This window comes from Silene latifolia, chromosome Y (genome assembly GCF_048544455.1).
Source record: "Silene latifolia isolate original U9 population chromosome Y, ASM4854445v1, whole genome shotgun sequence".
In the NCBI taxonomy this organism is placed as follows: Eukaryota; Viridiplantae; Streptophyta; class Magnoliopsida; order Caryophyllales; family Caryophyllaceae; genus Silene; species Silene latifolia.
This window is the reverse complement of record NC_133538.1, coordinates 486074630-486092461: the sequence shown is the minus strand read 5'-3', so window position 1 is coordinate 486092461 and position 17832 is coordinate 486074630. Positions and strand designations below refer to the sequence as shown.

Sequence of the window (17832 nt, the reverse complement as noted above, 5' to 3'; positions counted from 1 at the left end):
CGCTTTTGGGTGACTTTGGTTTCTTTCTCATGGTCTCGTGAATCGGAGGCTAAGTAGATTTTTTCTGGGTCATTTCATACTGTGCTTACATCGGCAGGATTCGAGTTGAGGAAAATATCCAACCTTTATTAGGTATAGTTATTTCTCAGGGCCACTCGAGGAGTTGTAACTGAAATGCATGGCCATGCTCGAATGATGATTCGTTTATCAGTTAAGTTACTCTCTAGTCAGGGAACCACTCTTGATAATGAACGCTTGTAAAATACGACCTTTGTGAATACGGATTTGCAAATTATTTTACATTGAGTAGGAGAAATTTTAGGATATGAGAATCGGTTATCGCACATACACTTGTGAGGACAAGTGGGAGTTTGTTGGAGCTTGTGTCCTCCACAAATTAGTGTGATAACATTTATAAATCTCTTATAGGTTCACAAGGGTATACTTCGTATTTTATCAGTTGATTAACGATTACCTAATAACGGTTGGCTTGCTATAAAGTTTAACGTTATTATCATACAGATGACGGTGATCAACTGGTCCCTAAAAGTCACACCTAAAGGATGTGTTTGAGAAATGTGATTGTATGAAAATATAATCACATTGATGCCTTATTTGACTAAACAGTTAGTTAATGTGTTGATGAGACAATTATTTAATGTCGATTAAATAATATTAGTTGAGACGAATTAATTGTCAATTCGTAAATTGAATATAACAAGTTATATTTAATTAATGTATATAATGTTAACTTGGACGAATTAATATGTTAATTCGTAAATAAATGTAATCGGTTATATTTAATCAGCTAATGATAAATTATACAATATTGTTATAATAAATTATGATTGACCCGTATTAATTAATGCGGTATAATATAAATGACATTTTTTAATTAATGCGTTATATACATGGTCGATCGACCGGGTGTGTCAGTCGATCGATTGATATGCCTGTCTCGGTAATTGGGCCGAAAATTAAAAGAGAAAAAAAACACCCTAATTCTCCCTAATACACGGTTATAAGGAGAGGAGAGTTTAATTTTTTTCTAGCCTAATTTTCAACTGATTCTTGCCTCTCATCAGAAAAACACAAAATAACCTAAAAGTTTTACAGAAAATTTGAGGGATCGATTCTAGCAAGAAGCAAGGGCATATCTCATATTTTCTTGGGTGCAACTGATAGGAGAATATCATTGTGATATTGTTCATAGGCCGAATTAGCTAGGACCGAAGGTTATTTCCAATTCTCTACCTTTTGTTTATGTAATTCATTTTATGACTAGTAATCGTCTTATAAATTCGTTATAATCCTTTAAGTTAAAGGGATGCATACAGATAAATCCAACAAGGACACAAGCTCCAACATTTTGTTGCAAGCATGTTTATGTGGGTCGTAGTTTGGGTGAGTGACTGATTTATCTTCTTCTCTTACACATTTATACTTACCCTTTGCTTCAAGAGAGAAGAGTGACTCGTGAGAGTCCGTTTTTAAAGGTATTGCAAGGTCGACATGTCAGTTTATTTATAGACATCATACAACTCGTTTGCGCTTGACTGCTGTAGCTATAATTGTTAGTTTTGATTGCATTAAACGGTTTAAGTGGACAAGTTATAGCTAGCTCTGATTTTTCTTATCCATTCCATTAATTAGTTTGCATTTAGTTTACTCGAGGACAAGTAAAGGTTTCGTTTGGGGAGATTTGATACGTGCAATTTATATAGTCTTTTTAGCCTCTTATTGCACGCATTTCTATGACATTTCTACAGTTTTGTATTGCAAAATGTCCCGAATTGGCTACTTTGGTTTGTTTCATCTCATTTGCAGGAACGGACCTTAAAGTGGTGGAATCATACCTTATTCGTTCCTCCTAGCATGCATTTTAAGGGGATGAAGGTTTAAAGTGGAATGCCGTACCTAGCAAAGCGTGAAGGAGATCCTTAGAAGCTGACCAAGCGTGTTCAAGCTGTTTTCAGTGGAAAGTTACTCGATCGAGGCTATTGTGGTCGATCGAGTGGTTTTGGCAGAGCAAGGAGTTCGATCGAGACACTGCTGAGCTCGATCGAAGAGGGCTGTTTTGGAAGTTCTCGATCGAAAGCTATTTTGTTCTATCGAAGGGTTTTGCAGAAGAATCACTCGATCGAGAGGAATTAAATGCCTCGTTCGAGTGATTTACTTATTTGCTCGGGATTTTTTTTTTCCGTATTTAGGTTTATTTTAGTCAATAATCTCTTCTCTATTTAAGGAAGACGAGATTATTTTAATAAACACACATTACACTACGCTTAATTACTCCTTTTCTCTTAATCACTGCTGGAACTTTTTATCTTGCTTGCTTTGCCACTTAACTCCGGATCTAAACTTTGCAATCTTTCTCTACTCTTTAATCTTAGTTTAATTCTTTGTTTCGCTCTTAATCCTTGCCTCTTAATCTCTGTTTAATTCTTGTCTTAATTATTTTATGCTTCTTCATTATTCATTTATAATGTCTTCCTTTGGTTTATTTATTGTTATCATTGTTAATTACATCAATAGCATGAGTAGCTTATTTCCCTTATGTTAGGATTAGGGGAGCCATGGTAGTGAGTTGACGATGTTGTGAATAGATCAGATAATAAATTCTGAGAACTGTTTTATAACAAAACAACTATAATCGCTTAGTTGAGTGCACGCTTCTAAACCCATTAATCTGGTTAAATTCAATCCTAGATCGGAAGATTGGAATGAACAGACTTGTTATGAACAGTAGACTACCCTAATGAGGACGGAAGTTAAGTTAGTTGTTTTCTAGGGAGGATAGCGAACCGAAAGGACTTTCCCTTGCCCTTCTCGCAGTTAATTGTCTGAACCATTTAGGACTGAGTTAGTAAACTGCCATGGTGAACCGAATTCCTAGCATATTTCTCTCTATTTGATTACATATTTCGCTTGTCGCTGTCTTTACTGCTCTTTTCTCTTATTTATCTTGCCTTAAACCTTCATTAGTTTAGAAATCATCTAAAACCCCCCATTTGTTACTAGACAGACTTATTTAGTAGATAGATACAATAGCCTCCCTGTGGAGATCGACCCTACTTCTGCTAACTTCTGTTAGTTGTCCTTGGTAATTATTCTTGGTACTAAATGACTGTATCACCAAGTTTTCATAAGGGAACTCCCTCTTAGATTTGTCTTTGAGCTTCTCCACCAAGTAATTCTTGTATGACGATTTGACTTTCGTGAGAAGGTCCACAACGTCATCTCCAACTATCATGAGCTCCATAGTGGGTGTGGGAAGGTTCTTATGTTCAATAAGGAAGAGGCATTCCTCCTCTTCATCGAAGTAATCTTCAAACTTCTCAAGGATGGGTTCCTCAAGCAAGCTAATCCCATAACTCCATTCATCATTTAAGTCCATCTTTCCCTCATCATCTTCTTCCATAGATGCGTCATCATCGCTTTCTCCATATGAATCATAAATAGGGGCTTTACTTCTCCTCAATAACTCTTCCTCCACCATCTCAATGTTCACATAAAAAGTCACACCCTCATACTCACACAGACTAAGAGTATTTGGCTTACTCAACCTCATGTCTTCTTCATCAAATACGACACTTTCATACTCACAAGAGCTCGGGGAGATTGGCTCTTCCCACTTCACATCTTCTTCATGAAAGGTCATTACCTCAAATTCACATTCACAGTCAATGCTCAAGATTGGTGAGGAGTGGTTGCTTGGGTCGCCTTCATTTGGGCAATTCGAATTGCCAACTCCTCACCATAGGTAGTAATGCTTTGAAGATCATTGTCCCTATGTTGGCACTCCTCTAGCACTTGCTTGAAGAAATTTTGTTGATCTCCCATCATTTGGAGAACTACATTTTGAATGTCAAAGTTTGGGTCATCTTCTTTGTTGGAGTATGTGTCCTCAACAATAGTGCGATCACATGTTTAAATCTCAAATTAAGAATACGTAAGGGATGATTCATTTATATAGTCACCTGATCAACATTAATCAGTATTGATTGGCTAACTAGAGTTTGACATTACTGTCGTTTCACGGGGGTGATCAGTTGATCCTTTAAGGTCACACCTATAGGACAATTCCCTTAATAGATAAGTTGATTAATTGTATATCGATACAAGTTAATCAATTCCTTACTTTTGCTAGGGTCGCACCTACTACTAAGGCCAAGCTCTCCTTTGCTGGGGTCTTGATTGAAATTGATGTCTCTAAGACTCTACCTGACCAAGTGGTTCCTAACATCCCCTACTTAGGGCAGGTTACCCAGAAGGTTGTCTATGAATAGTATCCTTACTTTTTTAAAGGGTGTGGTAAGTTGGGTCATACTTTAGATTCTTGTAAATGGGAGAAAGCTAAGGTTACTAAGGAGCTGCCAGTTGTTGAGAGTGAAATTTGTACTCCTACAGGGTCTGGATTAGAGAATTCTCTTTCCCCTACATAGGCTATTAGAACTAGTGGTCAAGAGCTAGGTGGTACCTCAGAGGTCCCCTTGATAGTTTCTCCATCTAAGGTGAGGAAAGTAGACTCAGGCTCTAAGCAAGGTTAGAGATCCTCACCCTCTAGTGGTAAGCTGTCAAAGGAGGGTTCTGTAAAGCACTCAGGATGCTCTAGTGTTTCTGTGATAAATCTTGTTAGGGTTTCTTCTCATTCTGATGGTGATTTGGAAACTAACTCTATTCCTTCCTCCCCAACCAGTTCTCCCTTCTTGCTGAGCAGGATATACTGGTTGAGGAAAGTATGGTGATTCAGGTTGATGAACTAGGTGGTACCTCAGTGGTTAATCCAGCACAGTCAGGAGTTGCTTTAGAGAATGTAGGCTCAGTTGGCCAGGGATCTCTAGAACCCTCTCCTGATCCTGTTGGCATTACTGCTGAAAAGCACTCAGAATGTTCAAAGGATTCCTTAGTGGCTACTCAGGAAGTTGTCATTTCTGTAGATAAAGCCTAATGAAAGTTGCTGCGTGGAATCTTAGGGGTTTTAATACCCTTATTAAGCATAGTGAGGCAAGGAACTATATATATGAGAATAAATTTGATTTGATAGCTCTGTTGGAAACCAAGGTTAAGCAACCCAACAGAAGGCAAAGTATATTCTTGAGAAAATTTTTGGTAATTGGCAAAGTATCTGTAACTATGACAAACACTACAATGGGAGAATTTGGGTGCTGTTTAATCCTCGAACTGTTTCCATTAGTATTACTCAGATGGAGGCTCAAGTTATTAGTTGTTTGGTTCTTCATTTTGAGACTAACACTAATATCAGTCTTAGTTTTGTGTATGGTAGTAATGATGCTGCTCAGAGAGAAGATTTGTGGGACTCTCTTTGTTCAGTGGCATCTCCTAATCCTTGGATGGTGTTGGGTGATTTTAATGTTGTTAGGTGCCCTGAGGAGAAGCTTAGCTCTAATCCTCCCCTTTTACATGAGATGCTTGAGTTTAATTCTTGTATTTTTGATTGCCACTTGGATGACATTAGTAGCTCTAGGTGTGACATGACTTGGACTAATAAGTAGGAGCCTGGGGCTAGGGTTTGGTCTAAGCTTGACAGGGTGCTTGTCAATGCTTCTTGGATTTCTTCCTTTCCCGGTTCTCATGCTATCATCCATGAGGCTGGTATATCTGATCATTCCCCTGTCTTGGTCTTTATCTCTGAGGATAAGAATATTTTAAAAGATTTAGTTTCCTGAATAGTTGGGTGGAGCACCCTGACTTTTTGACCACTGTTCAAAATGCTTGGTTCTCCCCTATTGCTGGCAGTCCTATGTTTTGTTTGTTTAAGAAGCTTAAGTCTGTCAAGCATGCTCTTTCCAAGCTGCATAATAAAGCTTTTGGTAATGTTTCTCTCAGAGTAAAGGAAGCTAAAGCCCAACTTCTTCACTGTCAACAAAATCTTCAGTTTGATCCTTTTTCTGCAGAATTGATTCAGGAAGAGCAGAAATGGCTGAAGGAATTTACTAAATTTAAGTCTGCTGAATTAAATATTTTACAACAGAGAGCCAAACTTAAGAATATTCAGCGTTCTGATAGTGGCTCTAAATATTTTTTTGACCAAGATCTCTGAACGTCAGCACCACCAAGTTCTTGGTGCAATTTGTGATCATACAGGAGTTATGCAGCAAGGACTTGATAATGTGGGGGTTGCTTTCCAAGGTTACTATTAGAGCTTATTGGGGGTGGCTAAATTTGTTGCTGGTTTAGATCTGGTTCCTATTCCTAGTGGTCCTAAGATCTCTGAGGAAGATACTGTAGGTCTAATTCAGGCTGTTTCCATAGAGGAAATCATAGATGATGTGTTTAGTATGGATTCTAATAGTAGTCCTGGTGTTGATGGCTTCTCAGCTGGATTCTTTAAGTCATCTTGGAGTATAGTTGGTGGTGATTTTTGTAGGGTTGTTCAGAGTTTCTTTAGGACTTGCAAAATGGCTAAGCAAGCTAATTCGACCATCATTTCTCTTATTCCTAAAAAAGACATTCCTAGTACAACGATGGACTTCAGACCTATATCCTGTTGCACAGTCTTTTATAAAGCTGTTAGTTAGGTTCTAGCTAATAGGCTTCAGAGGGCGCTTCCTTTAATTGTAGGATAAGAACATGCATCTTTTGTTAAAGGGAGGAGTATACATGAGAATATCTTTCTTTCCCAAGCTTTGGTTAAAGGCTACAATAAGAGATCCATTTCTCCAAGGTGTCTCATTAAAGTGGACATTAAGAAAGCGTTTGATTCTTTGCAATGGAGCTTTATTGCCAACATGTTAAAGGAGTTTGGGTTTCCTCATAAGTTCATTAAATGGATCCTTGGTTGTATCACTGGGACCTGGTATTCTTTGAAGCTTAATAGGGGTCTTTTTGGCTTTTTCTCTGGTAAGGGTGGAATTAGACAAGGGGATCCTCTCTCTCCATATATTTTTGTTCTTAGCATGGAGATCTTGTCCAGATCTCTAAGACTTCTTTGCCAACAGCCTTTGGTTTCTTTCCATCCTAAATATAGTAAGTTGAGCTTGACTCATCTTATTTTTTCTTATGATTTAATGGTGTTTTTCGTGGGGATGTGCCTTATGTGCTAGCTGTTCAGCAAGCTTGACTACCTTTGCTTCTGTCTCTGGTCTCAGTGCTAATGTGGAGAAAACTAATATATATTTTGGTGGAGTTGCTCAGGAGGTTAGAGAAGCTATTCTGAATGCTACTGGTTTTTCTGAAGGAGGCTTTCCTTTTCGTTATTTGGGTTTGCGTCTTGGTTCTTCTAGATACTCTGTGAGTATGTATGATTCTTTGATCATAAAGATTCAGACTAAGTTGTAGCATTGGTCAGTCAAGTCTCTTACTTATGCTGGTAAGGCTCAGCTGCTTTATGTTGTCATTTTTGGTCTAGAGAACTTTTGGTGTTCAAGTGTTCCGCTTCCTCAAACTGTGCTTTAGCAGATTAATCATTTAAGTAGGAATTTTTTCTGGGGCATTAAGGATGGGAAGAGAAAGATGCAGTTCAAAAGCTGGAATCATATTTGTGCTCCTTGGAATAGAGGAGGATTTAACATCAAGAATGTGCAAACTTGGAATATTGCCTTGTTGCTTCAATGGATATGGAAGCTCTCTAATGGTCCTACTAGTCTGTGGGTAAAATGGCATAAAGAGTATGTCTTGAAAACTAATTCCAGTTGGTCCATTGCTTCTAAATATCAGTTTTCTTCTAGTTTCAAGGGAATTTTGGCTGCTAGGGATGTTTTTCTTACTAAAGCAGGTTCTAGCCAGGTAGCCATCGGTCTGTTTGACTCTTGGGTTAAAGGTGGTAAACTTCTTACAAGTCAAATTTATGAGTATTTGCTTGATGCACAACATCTGGTGGATTGGTATTCAACCCTTTTTTATCAGACCATTATTCCTAGCCATAGAGTTACATCCATTCTTGCTGCTCAAGGAAAGTTGGCAACTGTGGATAACTTGCAGCTTAGGGGCTTCCATTTTGTGAATAGATGTAGCCTTTGTAAGCAAGTTTTGGAAACTCACCAGCATTTGTTTTTCAGATGCTCCTTTTCTCAGGCAGTTTGGACAGCTTTGCAGCAGTGGCAGCATTTGTCAGTCAGAAGCTCTGATTTGATTGAGAGAATGCAATGGAGTAATGCTTCTAGTTCCCAGGTTGGTTGGGCTGCAACCTAGTTTAGAACGATTCTTGCTGCGGCCATTTATGGCATTTGGATGGAGAGGAATGGGCGAATCTTCAAGCATCAGGAGTGTACTGTTCAGACAGTGGTCACTCGTGTTAATCACATTGTTGCTGTGAGATTGTGTATGAATCCTCGATTTTCTGCTTTTATTGATAGGCTTTGCTCTTAGTTTGCTCATAGTTAATGCTCATTGTTAGAGCATGGTGTGCTTGGGTCTTAGGCTTGAGCTGTTCGTTAGTGTGATATTTCTGCAAAAACTTGTAAGTTCTTTTCTTTAAGGAAATGAAATGATAATCTTTTGCAAAAAAAATTCCTTAAATTGAACAATTCATTTTGTGAGTGAGAATATTTATATCTTATTGTAATTTGATTAAATAAAATTATTTTAGTAATTAAAATATTTTATTACTAAAATTCATTATTGTTTTTGAAACAATTAAATTAAGAATGATTGATTGATTATAATTGCAAAATGTTGTGAATTATAATTATATGACCCATTTTATTTATGTGATCAAGAATTACTAGACAATTTATTATATGTAAATTAATTAATGTATATAATGATATTTATTTGATAAACATGCATTAAATTAATTAAAAAACATGTTACATGCTACATGTGACATATTGTGTGACAAATGACAAATTGACAAAATAAAATGGAAATCCATTTTATAAATGGACCGAAATAATGGAGGGATTTAGGGATAATGGATGTTTTATTTTATATTAAAATGAAACATGATGATTAACCTAAAATCTTAGCCTTACACAACTAATGTTTAGAGAAGAGAAAAATAAAAAGGTGAAGGCCATGCATTGGCCTTCTTTACCTCTCCAAAACCGGCTCCCCCTTCTATTATAGAGAATTTGTTCTCTATTTTTCTTTCCATGCAATTCACATCATTCTAATAATATTCTCCCACTTTTCTCTAAAACTAGTTTTTAGAATATATTAAATTGTTCATCCATATTCTAATATTACAACTTAATATTACCAGTGTAGTAATATAAATATTATTAGAATCATTTAAGGATACTAATATTTAAATCTAGTTAATTCATATATTAGTTTTAAGGGATATAGTCTTGGGTGCAATTGTTAAGGAGCATATCTACACTTGAGGTTGGAGGATCATCCATTATTATAAAGCTCAAGAACAAATAAGGAAGGTGTCCTTATTCGTGCCCTAATTTTTGAACCAACAACAATGTAAGAACCATTGTTTCTCATTTTATATATAATTTAGTTATGCATACACTAGATCTTTTGAACTCATATTAAAATGTTAATTTGTTCACCATTAGAAAAGTCTAATAATAGGTATATGAACCTAACATTCTTGTTGTGTGTGGGTGTGAAAGTGACATATTTTGGCATTTGGAATTGGTTGTAAAGTGAGTCTTGGGTGGATGATTGTTGTGGATATTGGATGTGGGGATTTTGGTGGGAAAATTTCGGGTAGTAGTTAGGATTTTCATTATATGAGTTGTAAGGTAGGTTTGTGTTAACTTGCTCCTCAAACTCCCCATACCCATAGTCATACTCAAAAGATCCACCACATACTCCTTATGTCAAGTCATGAGCCATCATAGCTAAAACAAGGAAACAACTACAACCAAGGAAACTAAACAAAAATAGTAAGAACGACCTTGAGGAAAAAGTTCCTCAAGGTTAAAGCACAATTAAAATAGACAAACAAACAAGAACTTAATCACAAAACACCGTCCCCGGTAACGGTGCCATTTCGATGTAGCATTGTCGTCGTACGCTCAATCAAACACATTTATAATCTCAACAAATAACTAGATAGTGGTTAAGTCGAGGTCGATCCATGGGACGGTGTGCTTTGGGTTCTAAGTCAATCTATCTCAATTTATGCTAGTGTCACAGTTGGTTTAGGTTGAAGTTGTGTTCTAACCTACAACAAGGAAATGTAAACAATCAAATAACAAGACAAGTAAATAGAAATGGAAGGGTAAACAAACGATTAACAATTCTAAGGTGTCATGGGATCATAGGGGAATCATGGTAAGGTAGCAAAAATGAGTCTCATAGATGCAAGCAATTATTATTGTTGTAATCAAGTTAGTGTACCTCTTACAATTCTTAGGGGAAACTTGGGTCCCGGACCAGAGTCGGTCATGACTGTACCAACACCTACAAGTAGACTTTGGTTTTCCCTATTCATGGTGAGATAACATAAATGAGTCCTAGGAAGGGTTGGGTCCCGGAGCCGAGTTGGTCATGACTATAAAACACCTACGAGTCGACTTAATTCTTCCTAATCAACTATATGCATGGTCTAACAAGCCTTGAGTTGGTTTATGTCTTACAAGTCTTGTTGAAAGGATAAGAGAAACATGCTAGGTTGTCAATCAAGTATTTCATCAAACATGATATGTGCATAAGTTAGAAAACAATAAGCAAGCATTCATATGAACTCATTAAGCATAAATTTACCCCATGATTAACTTCCCTAATCCCCCACTAATCCTTAGCTAGGAGACTACTCGCTCATTATCATGGAAGACATGTTATCAACGGTGTTAATCATCTTAACAAGCATATACATGATGAAAGTGTGAAGAGATAAGCAATAAAGAGTAAAGAGAAGATATTATACCAATATTAAGATGAACAAATGGAAAGCAAAGAATAATAGAAGAGAACTTGATTGATTGATGAAGGGTTGTCAATTCTCCAATAATAACCCAATACTCTTCAATTACCCAATAAGAAATCTTGAACAATGATTAAGGAAAGATTAAAATGCAATTTGTGGAATGATTAATCTATTCCAATCTACTCCTAATGAGAGCTTTGCCTCCACTAAGAGGGCTTATCTAATCTAAGAGGACTTAATCCTTTAGTTATTACAAAAGAGGTATTTATAGTAATACAAGGATTAGGTTAACTAAGGGCTTAAATGACGATTAGACTCTTTTAGAAGGAGAATAGAGCCTTGTAAGTCTCAGGAGGAGCCCCACGTCTTGTGAAGGGAGAAACGCTCGTTCTATGCTCGGGACGCTCATATTGGTCGCTGAGACGCCCGGATTGGGCTTAAGACGCCCGGATCTTGAGCCAGCATGGTTTGTTCTTCTTTGACTACCTCAAGATCCGTGGGGATCGTTGAGGGGTCCTTGGGGTCTTCATCTTTGTCCTTTTTTTACTTGATTTATTAGCTTAGGCCTTTAGTGTTAGTCTCCTCTTTGGTGCTTTGGTCGTTATATGTTATCAATTTAGCTACGCTTCACTTAATCTAGTCAAGTTGGCGCTCTTCTCCTACAAAGGACACCAAACCTCATAGAACATGCATAGAAGGAGGCTAAAGACAAGAAACGAACCTAATACATACTAAAAAGCATAGGAACTAGGCTAGTTAGGGAACCAAATGTGCTTAAATAGGAGTCACATCATGCAGACACGATTCATCAACTGGTTCACCTTGCTACTCAAGATTTTGTTTGGGTTGAGAAGTCCTTAGAACGGATTTAAGAGGAAGATGACGATGATCCTGTTGCTGTTGCTCCTAAGAGATCCTTCTTTTCTTTCTTTCTTTCTTATTTCCTGTTCTTCATTTTCTTCATCCGGTCATGCCTTGAAGTTCTGATCCAGTTGTGTCCTGGTAGTCTATTACCCTCTTTTTGGAATACCTTAAATTCTTCTGGTGGTCGAGGGCCCGTCATTTCACCACTCCTACAACTTTGGTTACTCCTAAACTTATTTAAGACTCCTCTCTCTTGTTATGAGGAGAGAATTATCGTTTATTTGTCTCATATTCTTGGGAGTGAATCTTTGTTTGTGATTCATCTACCTTGCTATCTATTCTCTTGAGATTCATTGGTTTGACTAACCATTTTCTTGTGAACTGTGATGGAAGTCAAGTGCGTTTGAGGTTTAGTGATGCATTGTTACTTATGGTTGAGGATAGTGAGTTTTACCCTTAATGCCTATCTTGTAAGAGTTTTTATTTCTTAAGGATTAACTTGAATGGTGAGTAGTGGATTATGGAGTTAGGAGTTTAGCTTAGCTTATCAGTTGGCTTTGGATTATAGATAACTTACACATTCTCGACATTAGAAGTGATTGAGACTTTTATAGTAACCATGTATCATTATCGATTGACCTAGATTAATCTCAATATTTATTCTTATGGACTTAGATCATTGAGTTCTGATGACAGGCCGTAACCTATGAACTTTTGGAGGTATGACTTAACTTTATTTGGGTTATTTAGTGTTAACCTTGAGAATAAGGAGTGTCTTAGCCCAACTGCAATTTGGATTGATTATGTTGATTTGAAGAATTATGAACCTGAAGTTGGGAATTATGTATACCTATCATATCTTAAGGTCTTAACCTTAGTACATGTATCTCTGAAACACGGGGTCATATACCCTTTTCTAATCCTTTCCTTCTTATTCTTTCTTCCATTCCGCAAACCCTAATTCTATACTTCTCTCTCAAAGTATCCTTGTTCTTGTTGATTTTGTGCTTAAAACTTGGCGATTTCTTTGCCTAATTCGTTCTTTTTGCTTGTTAATCAATCAAGGCATGAATGTCTATCCTATTTTGATGTTTTTAATTAATTAGAAGCATGTAGGGTGTTGGAAATTGCTTGAAATTCGATCTATGTGGGCTAACTCTTGCTTATGATTGTTGTAATATGATCTAATTGCTTCAATTTATCGTTTATTGTTGTTAACAATGCAAAAATCGAATCAAATGAGGGATCTATATGACTCGAAATTTCTAGGGTTTGCGATTTTGAATTGAATTTTTGTTATCTTTTGTATATAAAAGGCTGAAAATTGGGTAATATATGTTATACATATCATGTTTAGAGTCGATTTTGATGATTTTCCCTTAACAATTTGTCTTAAAACTCCGTCTTAAAAGTGCCCCAAACTGAAATTCATTTTGTATTGTTGTGAAATTTGGTTGTTAATGAAGTTATTTTCAAAGTACGATTTTCAGAAGTGATAGTGATGATGATAATTGGTACCATAAATGTCAAAATCTTTACAGCTGTAGAGACCATCTGATGATTGGAATTGAGAGTTAAACTTATAATTTTGGATTGTTGGTGAAAGTCTGTACTTAGTTGCTCCTTTCTATGATTATACATGAATGTTTTACATGTTTTTCAAGTATATGTGGTTTGTATATTTAAGTCATATGTTGAAACAGATGCCGAGACCGACCGTGGGAACCCGTCAGAGCAAAAAGGGAAGGGCTTCTGAGCCTGAGGTAGGAGAGGGGAGTGGACCTACGGTCTCAGCGGTACCGGAGTACTCGTCAATAGTCTTTGTGGACTTTACCCAAAGGGGTAATTTTGTGGCCTTGCAGAACCGAAAGATGAGACCTACCCGTTGTGTAGACACAACCCATCTGACTTACTTGGGGATTGAGACCGATGTCAAGCACATCTATGAGACTTTGGGGATGACTGGTTTATATCACCTCCGAAAGCACTCTTATGCCTTCTTGACCCTTGAGTTTATGAGTTCGTTTAAATACAATGCGGTGGAACAAACTGTGGAGTTTCGCCTTATGAACACAAGTTTTCTTCTTACCATAGATATTGTTTGCTACTCACCTTGGACTTGCTAAACCCGCCAAGGGAGCTCTCAGGGATATACCGTCTGAGTGTGGGGTTAGTAGCCTTATGCCTTGTCTTACGGATAAATCAGCTCCTAGTTCGAGTAACATGTTGATCAACGATGTTCAACATGTCACTTTGACGATTTTCTTTCGTGCCTTGACTTGTCTGCCTTATGAGAGAAAGGATGTGAGTAAGTTAAACTCACACGAGTTAATGCTGCTGATGGCGTACCTTAACCCAAACCAGTCTCAGAGAGTGACCTTTAGTTCCCCTGCTATAGTGTGTGCCAGTCTAGCCCTGATGGCTTCTTTCGACACCCGCTTTCTGAGTTATGGGGTCATTGCCACTCGGTTGGCAAAGAGGCTGACAACCTTTGAGGCCTCCTTGGCCTACACTCCCTTGACCACCAGGGTACCCACCTTTGACCGAGACTATTTCCTCGACCAGAAATGGTTGAGAACCTTGGGGGATGGTAGTTTGGCATGGAGAGAGTGGGGTATGAGTTGGACGCGGATACCAGCTCCTGAGCACCTTCCCGCTACAGAGCCTTTACCAGCGGCAGTGGTGTCTGTCGATTCTGACGAGGATGAGGAGGATGAGCGTCCTGTGGGGCAGACGTACCTCATTGACCCAGAGATCCTACAGGTGATGCCCGAGCCGAGGAAGGGGGATAATGTGAGAGCTGAGGAGGACCGGCCTAGAGTGGGGAAGGGACCATGCCGAGTGAGGAAGAGGGTGGCTGAGACTCAGCCAGCGTAGCCGGAGTAGCCAGTGCCGTCACAACACCATTTTCCTGGTTACCCTTCTTTCTATGGCCCAGAGATGCACGTGAGCGAGCTTACAGAGAGAGTGTCTTCTTCCTTGACACACCGGAACCTGCACGAGATGGCTTATGTATAGGGTATTAGGACCACGAGAGCTCAGCCGGTGTGGTGGAGAGGTGTCGGGGACGACGGTGGGGTCTTCCATTCTTATGGTGTGGATAGGTCCACTTAGGGAGAGCCTCAGTCGTACCCCTATGGTTGTTTGGCCCCTTGGCGTATTGGAACACATGATGGTGTTGGTGGTAATGCGGGTCACATTACCAGGAGGAGAGGTCCTCGGGTTTCTAGTCAGGAGCTCGAGGGAGTCGTGCGGGTTGTTGAGAGGGGTCCCCGTCGTCCCGTAAAGTTTCGCGGTGCGAGGAGCGGAGACAGAAGCGGGCGATGCTTTCTTCCGTGAATAGGAGGCTAGAAGGGTTCAGGCTCCGAGCGGGCTGAACTTGTTGATGGCGCCTGCTTGGGCTGCGGGTTTTGACGGCAGCCAGTTTTTATTACGGCTTGACACTCACATCTCCTATCGTGCACACGAGGGCCTGGTGGGTTTGCTATTTTGTTGAGCTTTTGTTTTTTTGCCATTTCAGAACTGAATAGGTGTTATGACCCCGTTTGATTTCAGTTTCAGGACGTTGCTACCTTGAGGATATTCTGAGGCTTCTCGGCTTGCATGGGTTTCTACGACGTCCTGCGAGTAGGTTCAAGGTTGTTGATAGAGGGGTCGGCCATGGGCCCGCTGGTTGGGGCTTGGCGCAAGATTCACGGGGCTTTGATTAGGTTGAACCTGTGTTTGATCCGCGCCATGTTAGACCGCTACTGGGACACGACGTCGTCATTTCACATGAAGTTTGGGGAGATCGGTATCACCTTAAAGGATTTTTCTATGGTGTGGGGTCTTACTTATGGCGAGACGCCGGTTTATTTTACGTAGATGTTGGAGAGAGTGTCCTCTGCTGTAATCATAAGGTTGATTGGCAATGTTTTGCCTGCACTGACCGACATAACCCCTTTCTTGATGGCGAACTCTTACGTGAGGGACCACTTCAAGGTGTGGGTGACTGGCTTTGTTCTGGAGCCGTTGGCGAGCCCTGGGGCCAAAGCTGATGGGTAGCAGGCCCGGTTGTGGTTGTGGTACTTTTTGGGTACCATGTACTTTGGTCACAAGGGCGAGCGCTTATCGACCAAGGTGCTTCCTTTCCTTGCTGACTTGGACGCCCTAGGTCAGTACGACTGGGTGACGCATGCTTTGGCACAGTTTACTCGCTACTTCCACGCCGTCATTCATCCGGAGATGATAGAGGATAGGAGTTCTTCTGGTGTGGTTGGTCCCTACCTCATCTTGGAGATACGAGCGTTGTTTCTGGTTGTTGTTTTTTATTTTGTTTTCTTTTGTGTTGTGTTTCGCTGTTTTTGAATATTGGTTGTTTTGTCGTTGCTGCGTTTTTGTGTTGCAGACGTAGTTGTTTTCTTACCTACCCTCCTTGCAGCCGAAGGCTGGGGGTGATGTGCCTCTAGTTTACACAGCCGTGAAGGGCTAGATGGTGGCTAGATTCATAAACCCTAAATTGAAAAACAAACAAATAATTGCTGAAGGGAGTGAAAGAAAAAACAGAAGACTAACTTCATAGAAAACTCGGTCAATTAAATTTTCTCCAAAATTCAATAAACAAAAAAAAAAGTAAAAAACAAAAGATAGAATGAGTATAATAATGGATTATAGATTTGATTGAAGAGAAGAAGAAGATAGGTAAGTGATTGGAAGTGTCTGTATCTAAGGGTGAAAAGGGTAAAATAGATATTCAATTTAGAACTTAAGATGAAAATTCAATCTAACGGCTGAGATTGAGTTTTGTAGGGTAAGGATGAGATTTGGTAGTGTTTTAAAGTTGAACCAAACAATGTAGTAGTAGTTTTTAAACAAAAAATAAGGTGGTAGTGTGAATATGGCCCACCTGCGACGCCCAGCCGATCTATGGACATAGCAGCGGTCCTCTTGAAAGCCACGCTCGGCGGCGTAAAAATGCTTTCGACCGGATCATTTTAGATCGGTCGGTTTCGTCTCGGCAAGGGTCTCGAAACGATGCAAGAGATGTTCTGAGTCGCCACCATGTATTTGTGGGATTCTTGGAACCCATTCGAATCCACTTTATACCTAGGTCAACCAAGGCAAAAAGCGGTGTTTGACATAGGTACAAAAGATAAGGAATCGTCCCTCTTTAGCATCTTATCTTTAGAATGACTCTCGTACGCCCTAGATAAGGTCGTCCACTATCCAAAGTTTCTGAGTAAGAGGTGAAGGTACGTATTGGGAAGCACTTTAATCGGACACCCAATCCCGCCCATGGTAGTGGCCTCCAGTGATCAATCTTGGTTGGTTAAATGCAAAAGTTGATAAAACGGGTAAATGCATTCATGCGCATCCAGAAGTTTGAACCTAACATGTGAGCTTTCTATGTCGGTTGTTTAATCCAAGTATCAAGTATTTGATGTCGAGTTGGATTTTAATGTTGATTTGCGTGCAAGACGGAAATTAAACATCCATTTACCGAATTAGGTTTATTGTGCATAACGTGATCCATTTGTCTTAGTAAGGCGTTTTTCAAATACAATGTAAAATGGGCAGATTCGTCATCTGATCCGTCCTGTATTCGGTTTAACCGAAGCCGGGATCGTCCTAGACGGGTGGTCTTTGAAGGAAACAGAGTGCCGATCGGGCGGCCTATATAGGCGCGAGCCATCAGGCGATGCAAATAGGCCTGTCCTAATTTGAAAATTGGAAAATGAGTGGCCTGTTTAGGCGCGGGTCGACAGACGATTAAAGAGACGTCTTTTAACCATTAAAAAGGTTTGTAAAATGGTTTGAAAAGAGGGTGTTTGAACCCATCTTGATTTGAAAAGGTTGTTTAGACCGCTTTTGTGTTGATGTGAATAACGGGACTTGAATAATTATCATTATTTTGACAATATTTGATGTCGGGTTCGGTTTTGCAAGCTTGACATGAATAGTTTTGAAAATGATAATGAACTAATTATTTTGAGTTCATTTGTTTGTAATTAGTCAATGTTTATCATCGTACTCTGGTTACAATCCGACATGGTATGTAGAACCAAGGATGATTTTGTATTTATGACTAATGCATTTGTTTTGAAAATGTAAAGAAATGAAATAAATGGTTTTAAAATACCTTTTAAAATGATTTTAGCAAAATGTTATCACCGAAACACAGATTACAAATAATTTGA

At 39.0% G+C, this 17832-nt stretch overlaps 1 protein-coding gene across 1 annotated transcript; it reads left to right on the top strand.

The window, feature by feature from the left end:
* Positions 1-6752: 6752 nt before the first annotated feature.
* Positions 6753-8154, top strand: LOC141633040 (uncharacterized). The gene is made up of 3 exons (XM_074445537.1): positions 6753-6990; positions 7076-7254; positions 7423-8154. The coding sequence occupies exons 1-3, from the start codon at positions 6753-6755 to the stop codon at positions 8152-8154; spliced, it is 1149 nt and encodes a 382-aa protein (XP_074301638.1).
* Positions 8155-17832: the final 9678 nt, after the last annotated feature.

Excerpts from the sequence above, each read along its gene's own strand:
- LOC141633040 (XM_074445537.1), top strand. The coding sequence starts at position 6,753 with ATGTTAAAGGAGTTTGGGTTTCCTCATAAGTTCATTAAATGGATCCTT. Across the intron at positions 6,991-7,075 it reads TTCTTTCCATCCTAAATATA|CAAGCTTGACTACCTTTGCT; the intron begins GTAAGTTGAGCT and ends CTAGCTGTTCAG. Across the intron at positions 7,255-7,422 it reads TTGGTTCTTCTAGATACTCT|ATTAATCATTTAAGTAGGAA; the intron begins GTGAGTATGTAT and ends GTGCTTTAGCAG.